The sequence below is a fragment of the Coturnix japonica genome, chromosome 24 (genome assembly GCF_001577835.2).
Source record: "Coturnix japonica isolate 7356 chromosome 24, Coturnix japonica 2.1, whole genome shotgun sequence".
In the NCBI taxonomy this organism is placed as follows: domain Eukaryota; kingdom Metazoa; phylum Chordata; class Aves; order Galliformes; family Phasianidae; genus Coturnix; species Coturnix japonica.
In genome coordinates, this window is record NC_029539.1 from 4931902 (window position 1) to 4955556 (window position 23655).

The 23655-nt window shown below is 62.5% G+C and overlaps 1 protein-coding gene across 13 annotated transcripts; it reads right to left on the reverse strand.

The window, feature by feature from the left end:
* Nucleotides 1–3: 3 nt before the first annotated feature.
* PHLDB1 (pleckstrin homology like domain family B member 1) lies at nt 4–22723 on the reverse strand. 13 transcript variants are annotated; one of them, XM_015883974.2, is made up of 26 exons: nt 22616–22723; nt 20682–20780; nt 19795–19918; nt 19465–19635; nt 16637–16762; nt 13741–14984; nt 11870–12103; nt 11664–11801; nt 11442–11579; nt 9011–9139; nt 7558–7713; nt 7317–7427; nt 6965–7054; nt 6300–6422; nt 5439–5576; nt 4716–4868; nt 4124–4288; nt 3698–3814; nt 3489–3591; nt 3127–3171; nt 1795–2086; nt 1179–1269; nt 928–1074; nt 556–775; nt 359–444; nt 4–253 (listed from the first exon to the last, which is right to left on the reverse strand). In XM_015883974.2, the coding sequence occupies exons 2-26, from the start codon at nt 20739–20741 to the stop codon at nt 113–115; spliced, it is 4542 nt and encodes a 1513-aa protein (XP_015739460.1). In that variant the 5' UTR covers nt 20742–20780; nt 22616–22723; the 3' UTR covers nt 4–112. The 13 variants fall into 13 exon arrangements, 12 of the variants coding, with proteins under 12 accessions (XP_015739460.1, XP_015739456.1, XP_015739458.1 ...); XM_015883970.2 differs by lacking the exon at nt 22616–22723 and adding an exon at nt 22102–22268; XM_015883972.2 differs by lacking the exons at nt 9011–9139; nt 22616–22723 and adding an exon at nt 22102–22268.
* Nucleotides 22724–23655: the final 932 nt, after the last annotated feature.

Consider the following 23655-nt stretch of genomic DNA (forward strand, 5'->3'; position numbering starts at 1 on the left):
TGACGCGTTTCCAATAAATTGTTTTTAAAAAGTTAACATAAAAAAACCCAAAATGGCGCCCGTGTCCGCTCCCGCCGAGCTGTGCGCCACGCGGCCGGCCCCAGCGCGGCCCTCAGTTCATGAACTGCGTGTAGCCCTCGGCCCCCGTGACGATGACGTCCATCCAGATGCGCATGGCCTCGGCCGACGGGGCCACCATGAAGTACAGGCGGTCGTGGGTCTTCACGCAGAACGTCAGCGCGGGGTTGGGGCTCTGCGAGCAGAGAGTGGGGTCACAGCGTGGCAATGGGATCCCACAGCCCCGGGCTGGACCCCTCCATCACACCCACGTCCCATGGCAGCCTCAGCCCGGCCTCACCTTGGCAGCACTGCGCAGGTGGTCGTAGTACACCTCCTCGATGGCTTGGAAGTAGATGACGCCCTTCAGCTTTGTCTCGTGTTTATCTGCGGGCAGCAATGTTAGTGGGGGTGTGTGGAAGGGATGCATGCAGCAGGATGGACACCAGGTTGTGCCTGGCTGAGCTCAGCCTGGTGCTGGGGCACACCGGGACTCACCCACGTAGTAGGACACAGTTCGCTTCATGCGGTCAAAGACGAACCAGCGCTTCTTCCAGGACTTGATCTTGCCGCCCATCTTGACCAGGTAGCCCTTGCACATCTTCTCCGTCAGGATGACGTGGTAGCACGTGTCCACGCTGTGCCCCGACGACTCGATGTGCAGCCGCAGGTCGAAATCCTCCTTGCGGATGGGGAGGTACCGAGTCAGGGGCCGAGCCTGGGAAAACAACACCATGCTGCAAGCCCCGCTGTGTGTGCAATGGCACCGTGCACCCAGCAGCATCACCGGGCACAGCGGCACATCCCTGCCCGGGGAGCGAGATCCAGCATCCCCGGAGGAGCCGAGAGCCCTTTCCCGAAGCCCCACACCTGCGAGAAGTGTTTCTCCCGCATCTTGACCTCCTTCTCCACCAGCTTCTGCCGCCGGGCCGTCTCGTCCTGCAGACGGCGCTCCAGCTGCTCCCGGCGCCGCCGCTCGTCCTCCAGCGCCTGCCGGCGCAGCTCTATCTCCCGCTCCTGCGAGTGCACAGCGGCTCAGAACGGTGGTTCGGGAACCCAATGGCTCAGGGCCACAGCCCCTGCCCTGCTCCCAGCCCCCTCCCAGGGCTGCATCTGCTCACCCGGGACTCCATGAGCCGGGACTTCTCAGCATGTGCCTCCTTCAGCATCTTTTCCATCTCCTCTATCTTCCCTGTGTCCATCCCGCTTGTGCTGCAAGACAAGCACAGCTGCCATCCTGCAGAACTGAGCGCCACTGGGTCAACACGCACCCATAGCACAACTCCTGCTGCCCTGCCTGTGCTAGGGGCTGAGCTCAGAACAACTCAATGCTGCTGGCGGCACTCAGGATGCAGCAGCAAAGCCCCAATGCTTGACGGGGGCAAGGACAAGATGCCAGGCCCCATCCCTCCCCAAGGGTCAGCCCTGCAGAGTTGGTGCTGGCAGAGGCTCCAGGTGAGCGTGGGATGGAGGATGGTGCCATGAAGGTGTCACAACAGCTTGCAGCGGGCAGCTCTCATGCAGCACTCAAGCCCCTCCTAGCACAGTGCAGCAGTGACAAAGAGCCCCTCCATACCCCCTTGTCTGCAGAGTCAGGCTGTGCCCCTCTGGTGTGAAGGGAATCCTGGCTCAGCAGGTAGCTGCAGTGCCAATGGCAAGGACTCTGGGTTAAAGAAGACACGTAGCCTGCACTCCTGTACTGTTCAGCCCAGGGGCTAGAGCCAGCCCCAGGATTACCTGGACATGTTATCAGGCGAGCAGGCTGAGTTGTTGCCTGTGGAGATGCTGGTCTCCATGCTGTCCGAGCTCTCCAGGCTGAGGGTGTCATATGCGTGGTCCAGCTCCTCGGCCCGTGGGCCTGCACCGTGGGCGTGGTGGTGATGGAGGATGGAGTGATGCATGAGAGGAGGGTAGGAGGGGGGGAAGGGGTTCTGCCCGTGCAAGGCTTCCCACTGTGACTGAGCCTCAGCTGCTGCTTTCTGCTTCAGCTCTGCCAGGCGCCGCTTCTGCTCCTCAATCACCTGCTGACCTGTACCCCAGGAAGAAGGAGAGAACAGGTCAGCAGGCAGCTGTGGGCCTGCAGGCTCTGCTGCCTGAGCACGGAAGGGCACAGAGCTGCTGCAGTGAAGTGCTGTGCTCAGAGCTTGCTGCAGCCCAGCTCAGGGCTGTCCTCAAGAGCCTGGCTCTGGCTCTGCAGCAGCACTATGCCTTGCTGAGCACCGCATGCAACAGGTGTGCACAGACTATATCCAGTGGGAGCTGCATTCCTGGCTCAGCATCCCTGGGAGTGACAGAGGGGTTGAGGTTGGGCAGGGGGAGATGGAGGTGGGCGGCAGCTGTGGCTCTGGTGTATGAGCAGTAGCACCTGTCAGGAGGAGCTGGGCCCAGGGCTCAGTGAGAGATGGTGCCCTGATAATGGCCCTGGCTACACGGAAGAGCTGGGAGGTCCAACCCAGCATCCACACCCTGTTGTGTTCACAGCTGCCAGAGCTGTGGCAGCTCCCCCAGTGCCCCTGTGCAGGCGCAGGGCTGACATGCAGCACAGCCCTCCCCAGGGACACGCAGCAGCCGCTGCTCCAGGTCACCAGTTGGCACAGAGCCCTGCCTGTGCTCCAACACACGCAGCGGAGGCAGCCAAGGGGCGCATGCGTCAGGCTGGCAGGAGCAGGCTGGCAAAGCACTGGCAGGGGAACAGCCTGGGACTGTGCCCACCAAGCCCAAAGCCCCACCTCAGGGAGCAGCAGCTCTGGCTTAAAGAATGCTGCAGAGAGATGCTGGCCATGGCGCAGCCCTGCAGCATGCCTGCTCTCGCCTCTTGTCCCAGAGGCACTGTCTGTCCATGCAGCACAGCATTCAGGAGGATGAGGCAAAACCTGGGCTTCTCTTAGCTCCTGTGTCATGCAGACTGCCTTCAGGGATTGGTGGGTTTGTCCATAAGCAGACACTGACAGGCACCCTGGGGTCCTGGATAGTCATGCCCCCTCCCCATACACTCAGAAGGTATCAGCAAACAGCCATGCTTCTGCCTTGGGGCTACTCTAGGCAATCCGAGCTGCTCCACGTCTCTACCTGGTACATCGCCTGTCTGCAAGGGCTCTGCTGGGAGCGGGTCGGCTGGAGATGCACCATCAGGATTGAGGGAAAGGGAGAGAGAGGGGAAAAGCGAGAGACTGTGAGCAAGGTGCTGTGTCCTGCTGGAGCCTGGCTGCTGCCTCCAACCATGCTGCCCACAGGGCTGCCATAGCCCTGGCTGATCCCGCTGCCCTTGGCTGGGTAGGAAAGGGACATAGCCAGATTCCCTCCTCTGCCAGGCTGTGCAGAGAAGCTGGACCACCACCACAGCCTGGGCTGATCTGGGTGGCTGGGAAGAAAAGCATGCTCAGTGGGAGCACAGTCCCATGGAGCTGCGGCAGCGTGGAGCTGGCACTCACCCTTCTGCTGCAGGGCCAGCTGGCGCTTGGTCTCGATGTCCTGCAGTGTGGCTGCCAGGTTGCGTGGCAGGCTGCCTGCATGGCTTGGGGCATGCAGGGGACCCTGGGGCAATACAATGTGTGTTGAGCACCACCCCGTGCACTCAGGATGGGGCTGGTGTCGGGCAGCAGCAGCCCTGCATGGGGTACAGCTCCCACCATGGCCATACCTTGGGTGAGGGGCTGCGGCCCAGCACGGAGATGTTGAGCTGTGAGGATGACGGGGTGCCACTCTTCATCCGAGGGGTGAGGGCACCACTGTCACCCTCCATTTTGGCACGATAGACCTGGGCACAAAGATGCAGAGGTGAGAAAAGAAAGTGAGGCTGCAGATTCCCACATCGGACTGAGAGCTTCAGCTCCAACATCGGTACCAGCTCCCACACCATTCCTGCCCTGTGCACAGGTGACAGCTGAGGCACCAGCACAGAGTGGTGCTGGAGGGAGTGGTACCACAATGCTGCAGGCTCCAGTACCCAGCTGAGCACCTGCCAGTTCCCCTGGCCCATAAGCCCCCCCCCAGTACAGTGGCATCATGCAGTCCCCAAGGCCTGAGTTGTAGCCCCATGCAGCTGCAGGGGGGAGCAGGGCATTACCTGGAGAGGCTTTTGAGAAGAGTGAGTTTTAGCTGGAAGTGGAGGAGGGGAAGAAGGAGGAGAGACAGGGGAGGAGGTCTCAAAGCCAGCCATGACCTGCTGGTACCACTTCTCTAAATCAAGAGCCGGGAGCCTTACTGGGCCCCCTGGAAGCTGCTTCTCCATCTGAAGAGACACCGCATGAAATGGGAAGGACAGACAGAAACAAAGAGAAAGGAACAGACATAAACAGAGATAGTGAGAGGCCGGAACATCACTGCCCTGTGTGGTGCTTGGCCCCAGGTAGTAGAGGCACGACAGGTGAGGTGCAGACCCCAGGGACCCCGGTGACCACTGGATGAGCCATAGAAGCTCCAGGACACTCCTGCTCCTCAGCAGCCCAGCACCATGTGCCAGGCAGAGCTCAGGTTGCTGCCACACGTGTAGCAGAACAGCAAAGGCAGCAGTGGGGCTGCAGCTCATGGTGTTGTTGGGGCTGTTTCAGCAGCACCCCAGGATCCTCAACCCTTTCTGCATGTCCCCCTCAGCCTGCCAGCACCCCTCTCTACCCAGGGACTGCTTGGGGCCATAGGAAGGGAAAAGGGACACAAACCTCTGAAGAGATGGAGGGAGGAGAGAGAGCCGGCAGAGGAGGAAGAGGAGCACAGCCTGAGGACGAAGGAGCTGGAGGGGCTCGGCCCAGTGGGGATCCAGCAGGGGCACTGACACTGCCCAGGATCCCTGAGAGCTGCTCAATGGTCACGTACTGGGCAGAGAGAAGCAAAGTGAGCCAGGAGAAGGGCTGCAGGCCAGGACAGCCAGGCAGAGATAGGCACAGAGGAACAGCAATGGGGATGAGCCCTCAGAAAAGGTCTCAGCATCCCCAGGAGAAAGGGAAGCAGGCGGAGATGCTGATGCTGCAGAGCTCAGAGCATGGACCTTAGACGTCCCTTCTCCATTCCCTCATCATGCCCCCAGCCCAGGCACCACGCAGCATGAACAGAGCTCTGCTCCTCCCTGCATAGGAGTGGTAACCACAGCCTGAGAGATCCCCAGGGCCAAAAGGCAAAGGGCTGCCACACCGATCCACCTGCTCCCTGCTCTGCTCCTGAGCCCTGCTCCAGCACCCAGAGGGCAAACCCTGCACAGAGCAGACAAGAAGCACTCCCTAACAAGGCTGGGTTGCTCCCACCGCTCCTCCCTGCTCAGCTGCAGCAAAAGGAATTGCCCAGCATAGAAAAGAGGTGAGGTCTGAGCACCTGGCGCAGGAGGTGGCCACACGGCCAGCCCACCACAGCCCCAGGCAGACAACCCGAGCATGCTCTGGGGCGGGTACCTCGTTGGCTGCAGGGGGCACAGCAAGCAAGAAAGAGCGTTGAGCAGCAGCGGGAGCAGCAGCAGAAGCTTTAGTGTCCAGGCTGGAGCCGTATGCATTGCTGTAGAACCTGAAAACGTCAGACAGCCTCATGTACTCCTAGAAATCCATGGCGGAGAAGGAGGAGAGTTAGACCCATGTGCTGGCCTCACGGCATTGACCTCAAAACAGGAGCAAACCTCCCCATGCACACACACAAACCACCGCCACCAGCCAACCCCTTCCCTGCCTGCTACCATCCCCTTCTGCAGCTACCTGAAAGCAGGGCTGGGTGTCCCAGCACACTGCCTTCCTGCTGCTTTACATGCAGCACCACCATGTGCTAGGGACAGAAGACTCCAGCCTGTACTGCCTCCACTCTGTCAGCCTGAGCCAGGGGTCCCCAGGATCCCCAGGCACAAGCCCTCCATGGCAAGATGGCTCCATGGCAATAGGAGGCGCCTCAAGCTTCCCCAGAACCACTGTAGGAAGGCAGCTCCTTAGCCAGTGCTAAGCAAAGGCGAAAAGCGGGGCATCCAGACTGCATCAGGAATAAAGCAGATGGCAGCGGCTCAGTACCAGCTGAGCTGGATATAGCTCAGAGCACGAGGAGTGTGGCAGGGACAGGCAGCTGGTGTTACCAAGCTCAAGTGCCAGACTTGAAGAGTCTGGGGAAGAACCTGGCTGCACCACCTCAGCTTGCTGCTACAGGGTGTGACATGCTGCTCCAAGGCATCATTAGGGGTCTGGCACCCACCCCACTGCCAGCAAGGACATCCATACACAGGCTCAGCCCACCCTGCACAGGGCAAGCACGCAAGCACATGCAGTTAGTGCCATTACCTCTTGCATCTTGGGGTAGGAGTGGGCAGAAGGAGAAGCTAAGGAGGCAGCTGCTCCTACTGGGGGACTCAGGGGTTTAGTTCCCTCCAGCAGCTCATAAGGCTCTGAAATATGGAGGGTTTCCTGTGGGAAGGCAAAGATCACATAGGCGAGGCACGCAGAGGCAGAAGGCTCACAGCAGCAGCAGCCCCCATCCCTGGGTAGGCAGCAGGACCTCGAGGTCCAAAGGCACGCCACCATTCTGCACCAGTTCCCAGCAGCAGCAGGCTGGAAAGCACTGCAGCCCCAACTTGATCAGAGCCAGACTGTGAGGTGCTCTGCAGCTGTGCTATGCCCTCTCCTGAGGCCACTCTGCCCCTGCCATGCCACCCGCTAACAACATGGTCTCGCTCTGGGCTTCTGCAGCATCTCAGCAGGCTGACAGGGGAGATGCTGCTGCTCCCAAGCCTGTCTCTGTTGCATTTCCCTCCCTCCCAACTTGATGACAGTCCCTGCGGCCCATGGACAAGCCTGGAGTGGTGCAAGTGCCCAGCTTCAGACAGATAGCACTGGGAAGGAGCTCCTGCAGACACAAACTGCAGTGTCCCAGGCTTGTCCCTAGGGGTTGGAGCAGCTTAACACACAGGAGAGCAGCTCTCAGGACAGTACCCCATCTCCCCAGTTACCTCTTTGAGAGCTGAGGACATCTTGGGGAAGCTCCTGCCACCTGTGACAAGCTGGTACCGTCTCTCCAGAGAAGCAAGCTTCTCCTTCTCCTGAGCACACAACAAGAAGAACAGAGAGAGGAGGAAGGTTATCAACATGAGGTGGCCAGGCCCCATCTCACACCCTAACCCTAAATCCTGCTGCAAGAGGAGGCAGGATTCCCTTGCAGCCTAATCAGCAACACATGCAGGCTGGGACGCTGCAGTGACCTGTGACCCCCTGGGAGCACTTTGCACACTCCTGCACCCATGGTGGAAGCATGCAAGGCCAGGGGTTGTGTGCCAGCCCTCAGGCCCTAGATGTGGGCATTACCTTCTGAAGGAGCCGCAGGATGTCGTTCCTCTCCTGGGCCAGGCGTTCGGCCTCCTGGGCACTCTGCAGCCGGATCTGGGCAGCCTGAGCATCCAGCGCAGCCACCCGCTCCTGGGGATGGGCAGGGGCTGAGCTGGGCACAGGGGGAGCTCAGTAACGTGGCTGGGCTGGGGACATGGGGTGCTGGGGACGTGGGGAGCTGAGAAGCAGCTCATATGGGACTGCTGCCCCGTGTCCCTACCTTCCTGCGGGCGATGCTGCGGTGGTACTCGGCCCTGCTCTGCAGGAGCTGCTGGCTCCGCGTCTCACGCTCTTCTTCCAGCCGGCTCTCCCTTTCCAGCTGCTGGAACTCCAGGTCCTCAAAGAGCTTGGTTTCCATCTCCAGGGCCTCTGCGTCCTTCAGACAAACAATGGAGTGGACGCTCACTCCCTTGCTTCAGGGAAAAGGTGGTGGAGGAGGCACTGGGCACAGATCCCATGGGATGAGCTGCTCGCAATGGCTGGGAGCTGCATCCAGATCAGCTGCTCCCACCTGACCCCACCTGGCCCAGGGCCACGCTCTGCCAGGCTGCAGAGCCAGAAAACGCGCTGTGCCAGCAGCATCACCATTACCAAGCAGCACGCAGGGAGCAACGCAAGCACCCATATCACCAAGCTGATGACAGATCCACCACAGACCATCACCAGAACAGACAAATGCCCTTGGATCCCCAGCCTTTAAATAACGGTGGCACCCTGGGATGCTGGCACTCAGCTCAGGGTCTGCAAACACCACCTTGGCCGGGCTCTTACAGTGAGAACACACAGCCCATGCCCCAGGAATGGGACCACTGCTGCTCCATGGCCACACAGAGTGCAGTGCATGCAGGGCAGCTGCTGGGACTCCTGCACACCAGGACCACTGAGCATCCTTGAGCATCCCATCCCAACGCACTGCAGTCACCCAGACCCATGTCAAACGCAGGAGCATCCACTACCAGCCTGGAAAGGGGACACAAGCAGCTGTGTGCTAGAGTTGTGCAGCGAGGGCTGCTGCAGCCACAGGCTGGGGAGAACCAGCAGCTACTGAAAATACCAGATAATGGGAAAAAATGCTGCAGATCGACGCTAACATAAACCGACAGGGCTGTGTAAATAAACGCTCGCAGGAAATAGCTGGAAGCACACACACACACAGGGACATGGAGCTCCTTGGGGCTCCCCTCTCCAGAGGCAGCCTGGGGACAGCACCCTGGGAGGACAGGGACCAGCTCCCACAGGCTGGACACACAGACACAGCGACGCCTGCACACTCCGGAGACGCTCAGCATCTGGGCACAGAGCACTGCAGCTTGTGGGCGGGCGGGCAGGGCGCAGCCCGGCTCTCTGAGCCCACATGTGGGGCAGATCCCATTGCACGGGGTCAAGGAAGACCCCAGGAGAGGACACCACGCTCAACGTGGGGCTGTGCTAAGGGAAACAAAGCTCCTCCTTTGCATGCTTGGGGTGGGATCCTTGCTCGTGCCCTGCCCGGTCCGGAGCCAGCACCGTGCCATGGGGCCGGGTGAGCGGCAAGCTTACCGACATGGCGCCAGCCTCCTCCGGCCCGGCTGCGATGCTCTCAGTGTGGCCCCAGCTGCCAGGGAAGAGCTGGCCTAAGCTGGAGCGGAGGGAGGTGGGCCATGGTCCGGGAGGGGTGGGGGTGAGACACTGACCCTTCGCATCTGCTCCCGCAACTGCTCCCGCATTGACTCAGGGCAGTTATCAAGCTGGCTCTTCGACTCATTGTAAAGCGCCCGGAGTTTCTCTAGCTCCTTCCTTTCAGCATCAACCTTTGCCCTTTCCTGAATTAGGGGAGAACAAAACAGAACAAAAACAACAACAAAAAAAACAAACAACAAAAAAAGGGGAAAAAAAAAGAGAGAGAAAACACACTTCTCAAATCCACGCCATGCAGAAGCTGCAGGATTAGATGGGGGTCAGCCAGAAAGGGGCATTTACTGAGAGTCTGAGAGAGCAAAAGCTGTGAGAACCCTGGGCTGGGCAGCGTTACAGAGGTTATGACCAGCCCTGGACCTCTGTCTTATGTTTCCATGCCAAAGACTTAAAGGCAGTGGAAAGATCAATGTTGACCTGGCTCTGCAACATGGGTTAAGTCATCCTAATCCTGCACACTGCCATCAAAGGGCTCCAGGAGCCACTGGAGGCTCCTGCTTTACCACACAGCCATCTTCACAACCACCACCAGAGCCGTCTATTAACGTGCCCAGATCCCAGGGTGCTGCCAACAGCCAGAGCAGCTCCAATGTGCAGGTGATGTGGCTGCTGTGCATCTCAGCAGCAGTGTGGCTGCTTGCAGGACAACAGGAGACCAAGGTCCATGCTGCTCATGTGGAGCTGCTTGGGCTGTTGTTCAGCACGTTAGTGGCAGGGCAGATGCACAACAAATGCTTGTTTCTGTCCACAGTCTGTGCAGCCAGGGACACCCGGCTGGCAGGGCACAATACGTAACCCTGGTTCGAGCTGCTGAGAGCAGAGAGCACAGAAAGGATGGGGAGTCCCAGCCTGCAGGCACTCAGCCAGGACAACCCCTGGCACATCAGACTGTGCACTGCTGCATTTTTGTGCATTGCTCAAACAAGGAAAGCCCCATCCCTGCTGGGACACTGTTTAGAAGTCCCGAAAATTCCTGCAATCCTGGGAAGGAATCCTGCCTATGAATATTCTGCCTCAAGGTGCTGGTTCACAAGTGCCTTTACTTGCTTGGCTTCTGCTGGATTTGCTCCTGCCCAGCATTCAGGTAACAGCACTGTGTTATCTGTGTATGTGCCTACACCGTTCCCTTCTGAGGACTGTCCTCGCACACCACAGCAGCCACATCTCAGTGGTGGCATCACTCTGGTGGCATCAGCATATCCCACAGCTGCCCCTGCCCTTCTCCTACCCAGCACTGCAGACATATCACCTCGGGGAGGTGATTCCTGCTCCCTCCAGCACAGGAGCACTATGAGCTGAGGCCATCCCTGCCTCCTGGGCACAGATATGGGGGCAAAGCAGACAGAGGATGCAGAAGAGGATGGGACGTGCTGCTGTCCCATGCACTGGGACTGGCTGTGAGTGGGGAGAGCAGAGGTGTCAGAGGTTAGAGACAGCGCTCAGAGCAGCCACTGTTAGAGCCAGTTAGTGCAGACTGAATAGGAAAGCAGGTGGTTAAGTCAACTGAGACTGCAAATGGGGCTTCTTTTTGCTCTTCTCCTAGCACTGCACAACGCAGTCTTTCACTACAGAAAACGCCTGCAAATGGACAGAAAGTCAAAAATAAACCACAAATCCCCAGTGCTGCAGCAGTGCTGCTGGGATGTGCTGGTGGCAGCTCAGTCCCACACAGCCCCAGTTACACACAGGCACTGAGCAACGCATGTTGGAGTCTTACAGCCTGAGACCATCACAAGGAGGTGAGACATGGTCTGCCCTCCCACCAGGACTGCAAAAAGAATCCAGGCCCAGGAAGGCTTATGGCAGGAGTGCACCCTGCAGTGAGTTCCTGGCCAAAGCTGCAAAATGCTCAGAAAAGAGTGACCCGGTCACCTCCAGCAAGATGGATGCTCAAACAGCCACCACCGCTGTGTGTGACCAAAGCATCCCAATGGGCAACAGAGCTGGTGGGCCTGCTGCAACCTCAGCCTGCAGGAAGGCAGTGAGCTGGGCAGCACCAAGGCCTCATTGTCAGTGCTGGGGCAGCCCTGCAACACCGAGTCTGCCGGCAAGACCAACAGCACGTCCCCAGCATCCACTTCTGCCCTCTTCCAGCAGGGCTGGCGCACACCACGCCGGTCCCAAGCAGACAGACAGAGCCCAGCACAACATGAACTCAGAGAGAGGAGAGGGAAAGGCACTGCCAGCTCACTCGCCCACTCTTCTTCCTCCTTCTATGCACAAACACTGTTGCTCCCATTGCACATGAAGACACCTGGGAAGACCCCATGGAGCTGACACAGCAGCTGTCACCGAATGCGTCTACAGACCCCAGCAATATTCCCCAGGGAAACATGGGAGAATCCCACCAGCATCTGCCCTGCATGTGGGCACCGGAGCAGGGGACAGCGTGTTACAGCCCCGCTGGGACAGCCCTGCCTTGGTGCTCACCTTGTCCCGCTCCTTCCGGATGCTGGCGTCCAGGCTGGAGAGCTTCTCCTGCAGCTGCTGCACCACCTCCTGCTCCTGCTGCAGCCGTGCCACCTCTGACTCCCGCTCGCCCTGCAGCAGTGCCCTCTCCATCTCTGCCTGGGGGGACACAGCAATGTCAGCATGGCTGCTCCGGCCCCCTCTGCTACCCAGTGCCCACTTGGGTGCTGCCCAGACCCTCACCTCTTGTGATGTCTCCTGCAGCTGCTGCTCCAGCTCCTTGACGCGGCCTTTCAGCTCATCCAGGCGGCTGAACACGCAGGCTCGCTCCTCTTCCAGCCGGTGTGCCTCCTTGGCACGGGGGCCTGACAGCTCCTCATGCTGCAGAGGGGGCAGGTCAGCACAGCACAGCACAGAACAGCACAGCCCAGACATCCCCATCCCCTCACCTCGTGGTGTGTGCTCTCGGTGCTGCTGCACTCCTCCTTCAGGTTCTCTTCATCTGACCTCTCCAGGCTCTCCCTCTGCCGCAGCACACCCAGCTCCTCTGCAGCACGGCCCAGCCCTGCTGTGCTCCTCGGTGCCCGCCGGCCAGCATCCACATGGCCAGGCAGCAGCTCAGAGCCATCCGTCTTGGTGTACTCAGCACAGAGGTTCAGGATGGTCTCCAGGCGCTGCCGCTCCTGCAGGGAGGTTTGGTCAGTGCAGACCTGCAGCACCCATCCCCATGCCCAACAATGTCCCTCACCAGTATGGCTGCATGCATTGCTGCAGGGCACCGGGCTCACTGCTGTGCCTGGGGAGGGCTCACAGTGCCCGTCTGGCAGCAGGGCACACACACACAGACCGCAGCGTGATGGTGCCAGGGCCAACATCTCCACAATGAGGAAGGGAAACTGTTTCTTGGCTGCCAGCAGCTCACCACAACCACAGCAGCAGGACTCAGGGCACTTCCCTGTTTCCCAGCAGCATCCCCTGTGTGTCACCCTGCCCTGTGTGTCCCACTCCCACGCACCCCGGGTCATCACCAGCTCTGCACACAGGAAGCGCTTCCTCCAGCTCTGGGCACATCGCCCATGTTGGGAAGGTCCCAGCTGCCCTGATGGACTTCAAACACTGCGCACCGGGGGCTGTGCTGCTCCATGCCCCAGCATAGTGCACTCAAACAGCCCTGGCAGTAATCAGAGCATCAGCCCACAGTGTGTGCAGCATGCCCAGGGCTGGAGACAGACTAATTACAGACAGCAGCCCCGGCTGAACGCCGTGCTGCCTCTGCAAGGGGCTATTTCTAGGTGGTGATTCAGGCTGTCTGTGCCTGCCGTGACTCAGGACTGAGTAAACAGGGCTCCTGCTGCCCGTACCAAGCATAGGGATGGGCAGAGGGCAGGCAGCACCCAGCAGGGTCCTGGATGGCACCTAGGGAGGTGAACACAGATGGGGCTTCTGCAGGGTACCTCAAGACCTTGAGGGTATGGCTGATGTATGGCACATCAGCCCTCCCTGGGGAAACACAGGTGGTACCTCACACCAGCCATGGGCATCACTGAGTGCAACGCTGGCAGGGAGACACACGTATCTCCTGCACTGCACACCCCACCTGTGTGAGCCATGGCCAGGCAGTGCTGTTCTGGCCCCAAGGAGCACTGTCCCGGTCCTGCTGCCCCTACAGCCCCCGGCTGCTCCCAGCAATCCACTGGGCAGCAGGGAGAGACAGATGCACAAGGCAAGCCCCACCCAGGCAGCTGTTCGCTCTATAAAAACTCTATCCCCATCCCTAAATATAGAGATGCAATGCCCACAGAGCCTCCCAGCAGTCACCAGCCGGGAACAGCATCTGCACACCATGCACAGGCAGCCACCGTGTCCCTGCTGAGCCGCAGCCCTGGCAAGGCACACTTGCTTCACTTTGCAGACCCAGAGGCACTAAAAATTACACATCCACAACCAAAGGCAGCCGTGCACATCAGCACAACGCTGCCCCAGGCTGAGCCCGTAATTTCCCTGGCTGCTGCAGGCAGAGGGGCTTGGTGCGAGGCAGCAGCTCCCCATACACTGGGGGCACCAACTGCCACTCCTGGCCATAATCTCTCCGGATAAACTCGAGCCCAGGAGCCTGTTCACATCATTCATAAGCTGCCGTCAGCAAAATCCCCAGGAGTAAAGGCCTACATTTTGAAAACAAGCTCAAAGCCATTTGCAAAGAGGCCGCCTCGCACTTGCCGGGGCTGCCCCCGGCCCCTCCAACCCTTGGCTCCAGCTGCCAGTCCCGGGTCAGGTCTCCCTCCCGCAGCATTGCAGCCCCCCGCGCCCCTCTGCTCACCAGGCGCTCCATCTCCTGCTCCCGCATCCGCTCCTCGCGCTGCCGCCGGTGGTATTCCAGCAGATCGTCCTCGTTGTCGCTGATCTCGGTGATGCTGTTCTTACGCTCCCGCACACCCGCCGGCAGCCGCACGTCCCCCGAAAGCTTCCTCTGGGCGCGGGGGCTCTGCCGGGGGGAGGGCACGGCCAGGGAGCCCAGGCTGTGTGCGGGACTCAGGCACGAGCTGAAACTGGGCCGGCGCGTGGACGGCTCCGTCGACAGCGGGGACGAGGGGCTCCCGGCTCGGCTGTTCCTGCCGCCCGCGGGGCTCGGCTCCTCGTGGCCCTTGCGCCTGGTTCGGGGGCTTCCAGGGACCTCCCTGCCCAGCCGGGGCTGCGGGGACGGGGCATCCGGGGCCGCCCGGGGGCTGGCGGCTCGACGTGACAAGGACGGGCTGAGGGGCGGCAGCTCCCGCATGCTCTCCACGTTCCTCCGAGCTGCCCGCGGGCTCTCGGGGGGCTGCAGCCCACGGCCGCTCTGGCTGCCGTGCGCCGACCCCACGGCGTCCGGGAGATGCCTGGGTGCGGGCTGCCGGCCGGGAGCGGGGGGGTCCCTCGGCTCTCGGAAGGGGCTGGGCGGCCGCTCCTGCAGGGCCGCCCGCACCCGCGGCACCGAGGAGCCCAATGTCCGGGGGGCTGCCCGGGGGCTGCCGGGCGGCTGGGCGCGGGGACTGCCCGCCCTGTGCTCCCCGAGGGGGTGCGGGACCGCGGGGCTGTCCAAGGCACCCCGCCAGGCGCGGGGGCTCTCCGCCGGCCGAGCGTCACTGGGGCCCCCGTAGGGCGGCGGCGGTGGGCGCTGCGGAGGGGGCTGCACGGCGTGGTTGTAGCTGGAGGAGCGGAGTGGCACCACGGGGGGCACGGGCGGGCCCTGCTCCTGGCTGCTGGGCGAGTGGCTGGTGTAGCCTCCGCTGCTGGCGGGCGAGGACAGCGGGGAGAAGGGCGGCGAGGCGTTCTCGTAGCTGGAGCCCCCCGAGGCGGCACCGGGGCTCAGTGGGGGGGACAGGAGGCAGCGCCCACCCCCGTTCACCATGGGGCAGTGCGGGGACTGTCCGCGGGAGGGCGGCTTCTTGCTGGAGGACACGGGATCCTCCAGCACCAGCGAGTCCATGATGTCCTGCAAGTCCTTCTCGATTGAGCTCACCAGGGAGCTGTGGCTGGGCTCCCGCGCGGGCAGTTGGCGGCTGCCATTCACCATGGCCTCGGGCTCTGCGGGCAGACGTGGGAGTGGGCGTCAGAGTGGACAGGGGCACCACGCAGCCCTGCTCCTGCAGCCCCTGAGCAGCACAGCTCTGCAGACAGCCCCTCACCCAGCCCAGCTCCGCTTCATGCTGCCTTGCAGGGGGCACACTGATAGGGCAAGAGAGGGAGGCTGGCACCCAGCTGGCAGACCCAGTTCACTTCCATTAAACACTCCCTCCCCACAGTGCAAGGCTCCTGCCTGCAAAATCATATTGTGCACAGCCAGCCAGGAGGGCACAGGCATGCTGGCATGCAGCCTCCCTGCCTGAGCCCGGCTCGAGGCCATGGTGTGTCTGGACACAGCTCTGCGTGCCACCGATGTGCCTGTCACTCAAAGGACACGCTAATAACAGCAATGGCTGCTCCTGGACAGCACAGCGTCACCACACTGGCATGGAGCAGCACCACATTGGTAGATCTTGAGCTGTCTCAACAAAAGAGACAGGCAGCAGGCAAACACCAGCATGAGACCTGACACCGACCTGACCCCTGCTCCATGTGTACCAAGAATGCATCCCTGCTGAGAGGGACAACATCAGCCCCATGGGGCTGGTGGGACCCAGAGCAGCAGGCATCATTTCTGCACATGCAGTCCTGCCTGGTGTCACAGAGGACAGAGATACAATCAGGAACCAGGAGGGCAGCAGCTGTGGGCAGTTGCAGGATGCTCAGGGGACACAGCTCCTCCTCATGTCCTTACCCCCTGTTCCCAGCTGTAAGGCCTGATATCTTCCCATCCCTCAGCACTGTGCACATGGCACTAATCATAACACAAGCTCACAGCATCCTGCCCTGGTGCTAAGCAGGGCACAGCTGCACAGACCCAAGTGCCTGGTGACTTCCAGCACCCACAGCATCCTGTGCCTGGCACCAGCTGCCACTGGGGAAGGGCTGGGGGCTGTCCCAGCACCAAGCAGGTCCCTACCACCTCCTCAGTGGGGAGGGACCACACTGGGAGCCAGCCAGCAGCAAACATTACTGCTGAAAGCTCCAGTTGTGCCCTGCTCAGCACAGCCATGGGGACGGTGTGGGGATGGCACGTGGGATCTGCCAGCCTGGATCAGCATAGGGCCTGTCAGATCCCCCTCCCTGGAGCCAGGCTGGAGGCAGGGACCTCACGCCTCACAGACAGACACAGTGAGATAAGCAGCTGCTTCAATTAAGTGCTGCAACCAGGGAAACGGCCTTCGCAGCCTCCTTGTAGCCAGCCCTGCGTGTAAACAGCAACTCTCAGGCAGCAAGGGGGCCTGCATGCAGCCAACTGCCCTATACTCCTGGGCTGAGCGAGGACTGAGAGTAGTCACATAGTAGGGGGCTCAGGTTGGGCAGAAACCTGTTACACTCTTCCCAGGCACCATTAATAATTAACAGACATCAGCACAACCACCAGGCTGAGTCATCAGCTAATGAAGGCACCACAGAGCATCCATGAATGGGCATCACAGGAGTCCAGATCCCAGTGTGATGCCGTGTGACCTTGCACAGCCCTGTACTCCCACCCATACCCAAAAGCACCCCAAACAAGGTCAGGAGGATGTCTGCTGCAGGCAGCTTGCAGTGGGACTCTGGAGAGCCCTAACATCCCCGCACACCCACCAGTATGGAGAAGGGCCACCTACTTGCTGGTAGTCCATATAGAGCCGCAGGGCTCCTGCCTCCTGCTGGGATCATGCTCTTCATCCACTTGGCCTCAGCAGGGTGGTTGAAGCGGAGGAAGGTCGCCTGGCCCAGGCAGATGGTGCACCCTGGGAAGAGAGAGGGTTCAGCTCCAGGCTGGGGGGACACGGCTGGAATCCAGGTCACTGCCCACCATCCCCACAGCCCGGTGCATCCCGCATACAGGCACAGCTGGGGCCACGCACAGAGCAGGGCTGGCAGCACTCCAGTGCCGCCGCCAGCTGCAGACAAGACAGCTCCTGTCCGCTGTAGGAGAATGCTGCTTCTTGGCCCAAACCCGGAGCCTTCGCAGGGAAAGCTGCCGATTCGCCATCGGGGAGGAATGCAGGGATGGGAGCCAGGCTGCGCCAGCCCCAGGGAACAGCAGCAGAGGCTGCAGATGGTCCCTGCTGAGTGCAGGAGCTCAGACACTGTGCATCGCTCGCTGCACACTGGGGGACAGGCAGGGCAGTAGGGCTGAGTGGCACAGGGAGGGCAGGAGCCCCATTGAGAGCTGCATTCACTGCTCTGCCACCACCTGCATGCAGCTCAATGTGCAGCAGCAGGGAGTGCTGCCCACACCCACCCTGCAAGGGCTGTAAAAGGCAACTCGGAGGCACACACCGGCGTGTGAAGACAAAAGCATCCGGAAACCACGGTACCAAAGTCCCACACGTGCACCAAGCGCAGGGTGCTGGGAGCGGGCGGCACACAGCCTGCCCCATGGCACAGCTACCAGCCAGCATCATGCCGGAGCTGTGAGGCTCCTGCCTGGCAGCTGTGCTGCCGACACACCCCGCTTTGAAGCGCCTCCAGGGCCCCAGGGAGAGGCTCCCTCCTCGCTGTCAGCCGCAGCTGAAAATCCCTTGCTGGAGGGGATGCATTTTTTGGAGCAGCTGAGCTGGCAACGAGCAGCCAAAGTGCAGCCCCAGCCTCAGCCCCAACAGAGCAGGTGGGTCCAGATGGAGGGAGCTGGGCCGGGAAATCCCCAGGCAGGCGGTGGGAAGGGGAGTGAGGAACACGTCCAGGATCACCCTGTGCCAGGTATGGGGGAGCAGAAATAACAGGAGAGCACATGCCGACCCCAGGTCCCACAGGGGAACTGGCAAAGGGCAGCCCGGTGCCCTCTGTGACACCAACACGCGGATCAGCTCCAGGCAACACAGATCACACCAGGTGAAGAGAAGCCCTGCACACGTTGGGTTCAGCTGGCAGAGCCATGCAGCATCCGATGTGTCCCCGTGCAGATGGGCCCGACTCTGCCATGCTTTCCCAGAAGCTGCTCTCCCCAGAGCGGTGGTCACCAACCTCCTTCCCCATGCCCCCCCATGGCCATCCCGAAGGAGCTGTGTGTGACGCCCAGACATTGCGGACACGGGGATGTCAACAGCGCCTTCACCCATCGCTCATCGGGTCCTTTTCTCCTCCGCCCATGTGGCTTCCATTATCCCCCGGTGGGGGCGACCCGCTGCGAGACCCTGCCCTCCCGAAGCACCCAGCCGCATCCTGCGGGGGGAGCGACGGAAGGTGCGAGGAACACCTCCCTGCAGCAGCAGTGGGACCGAACGGCCCCCGGTCCGGCTATGGGGAGCTGCGCACCGGCCGAGCCCGGCCGCCAGCAGCCCCTCCCCGCCCGGCGGTGCGGGAGCCCCCCGGCCGCGGCTCCCGGCCCTTTGTGCGGCTTCCCCGCCCCGGGAGCGCCTCGGATAAATCACCGTCGCTAATGAGGGGCTGTCAAAGGAGCGCAGGATCCGGATTTCTAACTCCGGCGCAACCCGACACCGCGGGCGATGAATGAAATGGCGGATGGAGAAAGGCTCAAAGCAGCCACCGCTGTCGGAAGGGCCGGGCTGCCCGGAGCCGACCCCCCGCCCGGAGCCCCCGCCCCGGCTGCCCACGGAGGCGCGGTGCCCGAAGCCCGACTCGGCGACGGCTCGGCATCGCCCCCGCCCCACGGCCCGCTCCCGACAGACGGATACCGACGGAGGACGATAAACGAGCGAGACGGCGCTGGCGGCGAGGCGACGGGCGGCAGCTCCGCGGGGCGCCGGCAGCCGGGGGCCGCCAAACAAAGCCCAGAACCGGCGCGGTGCCCTCCGCCCCTCCCAGCGCCCTCCCCGTTGCACTCCCGGCGCCTCCGGGCACGGACACGCGTGGCCATCCTCCCCCACCGCCGCGCCGCACTCACCGAGCCCCAGCCGCCCGCTGGCCGCCGCCGCCGCCGCCCGGGCAGCGGGAGCCGCGCTCCGGACCGCCCCGGGGAGGGGCCGCGCGGGCGGGGCGGCTCCGCTGGGCACGGACGGCGCTCCCGGCACGGCAACGTGGGGACCCCGGGAGCAGAAAGAGTGATTCACGGATCAAATTGGGCCGGCACGGAAAATGTGAGAGCGGCCGTGAGGAAACCACCCGCCGCGCTCCGCCACTCGGCGCTGCCCGCGGTCGTGGCCGCTTGGGGTCCCCGACCCTCTCCCGGGGACCGCCCCGAGCTCCCCCCGCGCTCACAGGGGGGCTGTGGCTGGATAAGGGGGTCCAAACCCCTCCAGCCACACGGGGCCGTCTGAGCACCCGGGCCCTCTGCTCCTCGCACACATCAGCAACAGGTCTTGAGGTGGTTTTCTTCTGGAGCGAAGACACCCCCTGAAATGTGCCCACCTCCGGCCAGGAGCTGCGGGTGCTGCACGGCGGTGGCAGGACTGCTCCGGAGATGTGTGTGCTATGTGATGGCACAGCCGTGCCCAGGACGGCCGGACCCTGCCCAGGAGCCGCTAACAGTGATTATCCACAGCCCTACCTTGAGTGAGGCGCGTGGGCCGCTGGATCGTCACACCGTCGATGGTGCAGGCGTTGCCGCAGGGGTGCAGGGTGAGCGTCCCTCGCACGTTCTCGATGTAGCAGTGCTCAGGCGCCAGCCCCGGGCCCTGCAGGACGATGTCCTTCGCAGCCGTGCCAATCATAGTCCTCCCTAAAGAGAGAGGGAGGCTGAGCATCCCCGCTGTCCTGCGGTGAGATGAGCTCCCAGCCGTGTCCACGGGGATCCCTTGAGGAGCCACCACAGGCAGCAAGCAGCCACCTGGGTTAGGGTGCACCCAAAGGTGGGGATGCTTCAGCAGTTGGCACTCACCTTCCTCCAGCGGCAGCAGTGTGATAGCTGTGCTCAGGCGGCCACTGCCCAGGCTCACCAAGTGCGGCTTTTCTGTCTGCACCTTCAGCCCTTTGCCTGTGTCTATCAGGTCCAGGGGGCTGTTCTGTAAGGGTCAGAGCAGGATGGGTCAGGGCTGTGTGGTACAGTGAGCAGGGACAGCCTCACATGTGTCCTGCTTGGCCCCTCCTGGAGCAAGTAGAGACAGAAGCCGCCTCTGTTCCTGCTGTGCACCACAGTAACAGGTCATAAACATTTACGGGCTCCTTATCTTTCCACGGCACAGGATGAGAAGGGAGGGGTGCACACAGAACTTGTGGCAACAGCCTGCTCCTCTGTTCTGCTTGCTCTGCTGCTCTCTGCAGCACCTCTCCTGCCAGCACCCATGTGCCTCCTAACACACCTGTGTGTGTATGGCCATGCAGACAGAAGGGTGGAGGACAGGCAGGACAGACAGGAGGATGCAGACAGCCCATGGTTCTGACTCCTTCCTTCCCATGCTGCCAACCCTGGAGATCTGCACCAGGAGTGTGCCCAGGTCAGGTCCCACAGGGAAGATCCCTGAGGCTTGGGTTGCTTCTAAGAGGATCCGAGGCAGCAGCCACTTAGCTCAATTGGCTTTACTGCCGATCCTGTAATAGGATTGGGATGAGGAGTGGGTGAGGAGGAGAGCATCGCAGCAGGGCTGGTGCAGAGGGGAAGGGCTCCTTGCTGCATTCCTATGCTCCAGCAGGGCTTCAGTACTGCTGTCACAGTCAGGACTCTCTTCCCCTCCCTGCACCCTGTGCCACTGAGGCAGGACCCTGCCACATGCTGGGACAGAGCCGGTGGGCACAACTTGCCCTGCCTGCCACAGCCCTGTGCCTCACCTGGATGATGGTCTGCACCCTGCGGGTCGGGCTGGTTGTGGTCCTGCTGGGAGCCTCCATTGTATTCGCACGGAGGCGCCTGGTGATGTTGGGCACAGGCTGGGAGAGACAGAGGTGTTGATATGAGTGCCAGTGTGGGCACAAGAGCACAGGGTGTGCTGCAGAACCTACGCTCAGCTCCTGTCTCCAGCCCTGCAGCTGCTGCCCAAAGCTGAAATGCATCCCTGCCCAGCAAGCACAGGCTCCAGCACCTTGGAACACCCATATGCATGTTAATCATAGGTAGCAGCCATCACATTGGCGCAGCTCCACATATGCTGCAGAAAACAGACCCCACTACACATTGGGAGTGGTTGGCAGCTGGGCCCTTATGGCCACAGGCAGACACAGCAGAGCAGCATCCAGCTGTTTGCAGCAACATCTGCCTCTGTGCACAGCGGCTCACAGTGCAGCCCAGCACACCCACACGCCTGACTCCAGCACCCAGCTGTGTGCCTTCATCCCCATCTCTGCGCAGGCTGGCAGCAGCCAGATTTGGGGGTGCACAAGCTCAGTGCTGCATCCCCTCTCACCACCAGCACCCGGAGCCAGTGGGGCAGCAGAGCCACGGCTGCCACTGTTCACCCCTTCGTGCAGCCCAGGGCTCTCCAGCTGTGCACTCTGTCTCCCACCCTATTCCTAACCCTTAAGTGCAGCCCCCAGCAGCAGGACTGGCCCACATGACGCACAGACACGGCACGAGGCCAGCAGCCACCCACAGCCTTCCTCTGCTCGGGGAGGAACCCGGCCCATGAGCAGTGATTTCCCTCTCCTGGTGCTCTCGCCGCTTGTTGTGCCGGGACGCTCTGGGGTTACTAAATTTACCGTCTGCTCCTCACATCCCTCCCTTCCGCCCAAGCCTGGCTGCGTGCAGCTTAACCCTTCCTGGGCAGGCTGGACCCGCCTCGGGAGTGGGCTCACCCTGCTAGGGACCCTGGGCCAGCTGCTGCTCATGGTGACAGGGGTCCTCTCCCTCCCAGCCCCACAGCCCGTGCAGAGCAGCTGGGGCACGTGGGGTGCAGTGTGAGCCCTGGGCTCAGCTCCCCGCAGCAGCCCCGCACCAGCATCGCTCACAGTGTCCCACGAGGAAAGGGACAGCACTCCCAGCCCGGCTGGCCCTGAGCGCAGCTGCGGGGGCGAGCGGGCAGCTATTACACACCACGGAAAAAATGAAATGTTGGAAAACAGCAGGCGTCAGATTCAGGGCTGGGACGGAGCCCAGAACGCTCTACTCGACGCGAGGGCTCTGCGGGGCTGCAACAGCACCGTGCAGGAGGGCTGTTCCAGCTGACGGGCAGAGCACGGGCACAGCCCCTGGGTACCCGAGAGCAGCTCCACGGTCCCCATCGAATGCAGACATTGGGCCTCCGCTTTCCCTTACCTGCCACCCGGTCCTGGTGCGGGCGCTGAGTGGGAGCCTCTGCGGCAAAGTCCCCACGGCCCCGACATGCTGGCGGGGCTGCCTACCGCTGCCAGCGCGCAGGGGAGCCACGCTCCCCAACATCGTGAGACCCCACAGCCCGCCTGCACCTTCGCCAGCGCCGAGGCCCCGGTACGATGTCCGGAGGAAAAGCCAGCGAGGGGCTGGGCTCCGGCATAGGAAGGGAGCGGAGCCAGGGTGGGATCCTGTGCGGGTGTTAACCCCTTCCCAGCACGGAGAGCTCCGCCGCACCGGCGTGCGGCTCCGAGGGGGGGAGAGGGACTGGGGCAGCCCCGGCCTCGCCTCCCCTGTTGGGATCTGCCCCCACTCCCGCCCGCCACCTGCTGCACGACCCTATTCAACCCTGCTGCCCTCCACTCCATCACCCCTGTCGGACCCCAGCACGGACTCTCCCCGCAGCCCACCCTGCCTGGGACGGCTCCATCCCCCCAGGAGCTCCCTGCCCGCTCCTCACCGGTTCCCGTGGAGTTGATGCCCGCCGGCCCCCGACCCTCCGCCTGCAGCGCAGTCCCCCGTCCCGCGCAGCCCCGCACACGCAGCCTCAGGCGGAGGAATGCGGGGCGGGAGTGCGGCCGCCCCGGCCGGCGCCCCACCTCTGGCGCGGACAAGGCGGCCTTTCTTCTCCCTCCGCAGCCTGTTAAACACGCCGCTTGTTCCCGCCGTGGGAAGAGGCAGAGGCAGCAAATGCCAAAGGGTCGGGCTGAGTTACTGTCAAATAGCGAGCAGTCCCCGTGCCCCCTGCGTGCAGGGGCTGCCCTCGGGCTGGCGGCTCCCGGCACGAAGACAAAAGTCCCTTTCTTCCCCGCGCAGGGCCGAGGCCTCACCTGGGAGGACGCCGGGGCCCCTCCAGCCCGTCCCCACCCAGCGGGCTGCGGGGTGACCCCAGTACCGCAGCTGCTTACAGGGGAGCTCGGCCACGGCTGCGCGGGGGGAGACACAGCAGAGCCGAGCCCTGTCTGCATGAAAACGGGGCCGGGGGCACCCAGTGTTCGGCCACAGAGGGGTACTAGACGTCGGGGGTCCGACGGCCGCGTGTGGAGCAGCGGCGCGCTGCGGGGTGGGACACAGAGGGGGACACCGCGCTCTCCCCGTGCACGAAGCACCGACCCCACGGGTCCCTCCTGCGGTGCCCGAGGGCTCTGCGCGTGGGGACAGGCACCTGGCAGCTCTGCCCCACCACGGGGAAGCCCGGAGCAGCCCCTCCATGAGCTGGGCCCGGTGCTCGACGTTCCGCCCGGCCGCTCGGATGAGTCAAGGGCGGAAACCGCGCAGCATCCACAGCCTCCGTCCAACTTGGCTGCCTGCTCCCACCGCAGCTGCTAACGCGCTCAGAGAGCTCTCACCCCTTCCCACACCCTCTGCCCCGACAAACACGCAACCGGCGGCCTTCCGCAGCTGGAGAGGGCGGAAGCGGGGTGGGAGGGGGGTAGGGGGCATTTGGGGCCGCAGGGGCGGGGTGGGGGGGCCGCTTTCAGCCCGGAGCTGCCCCTCGAC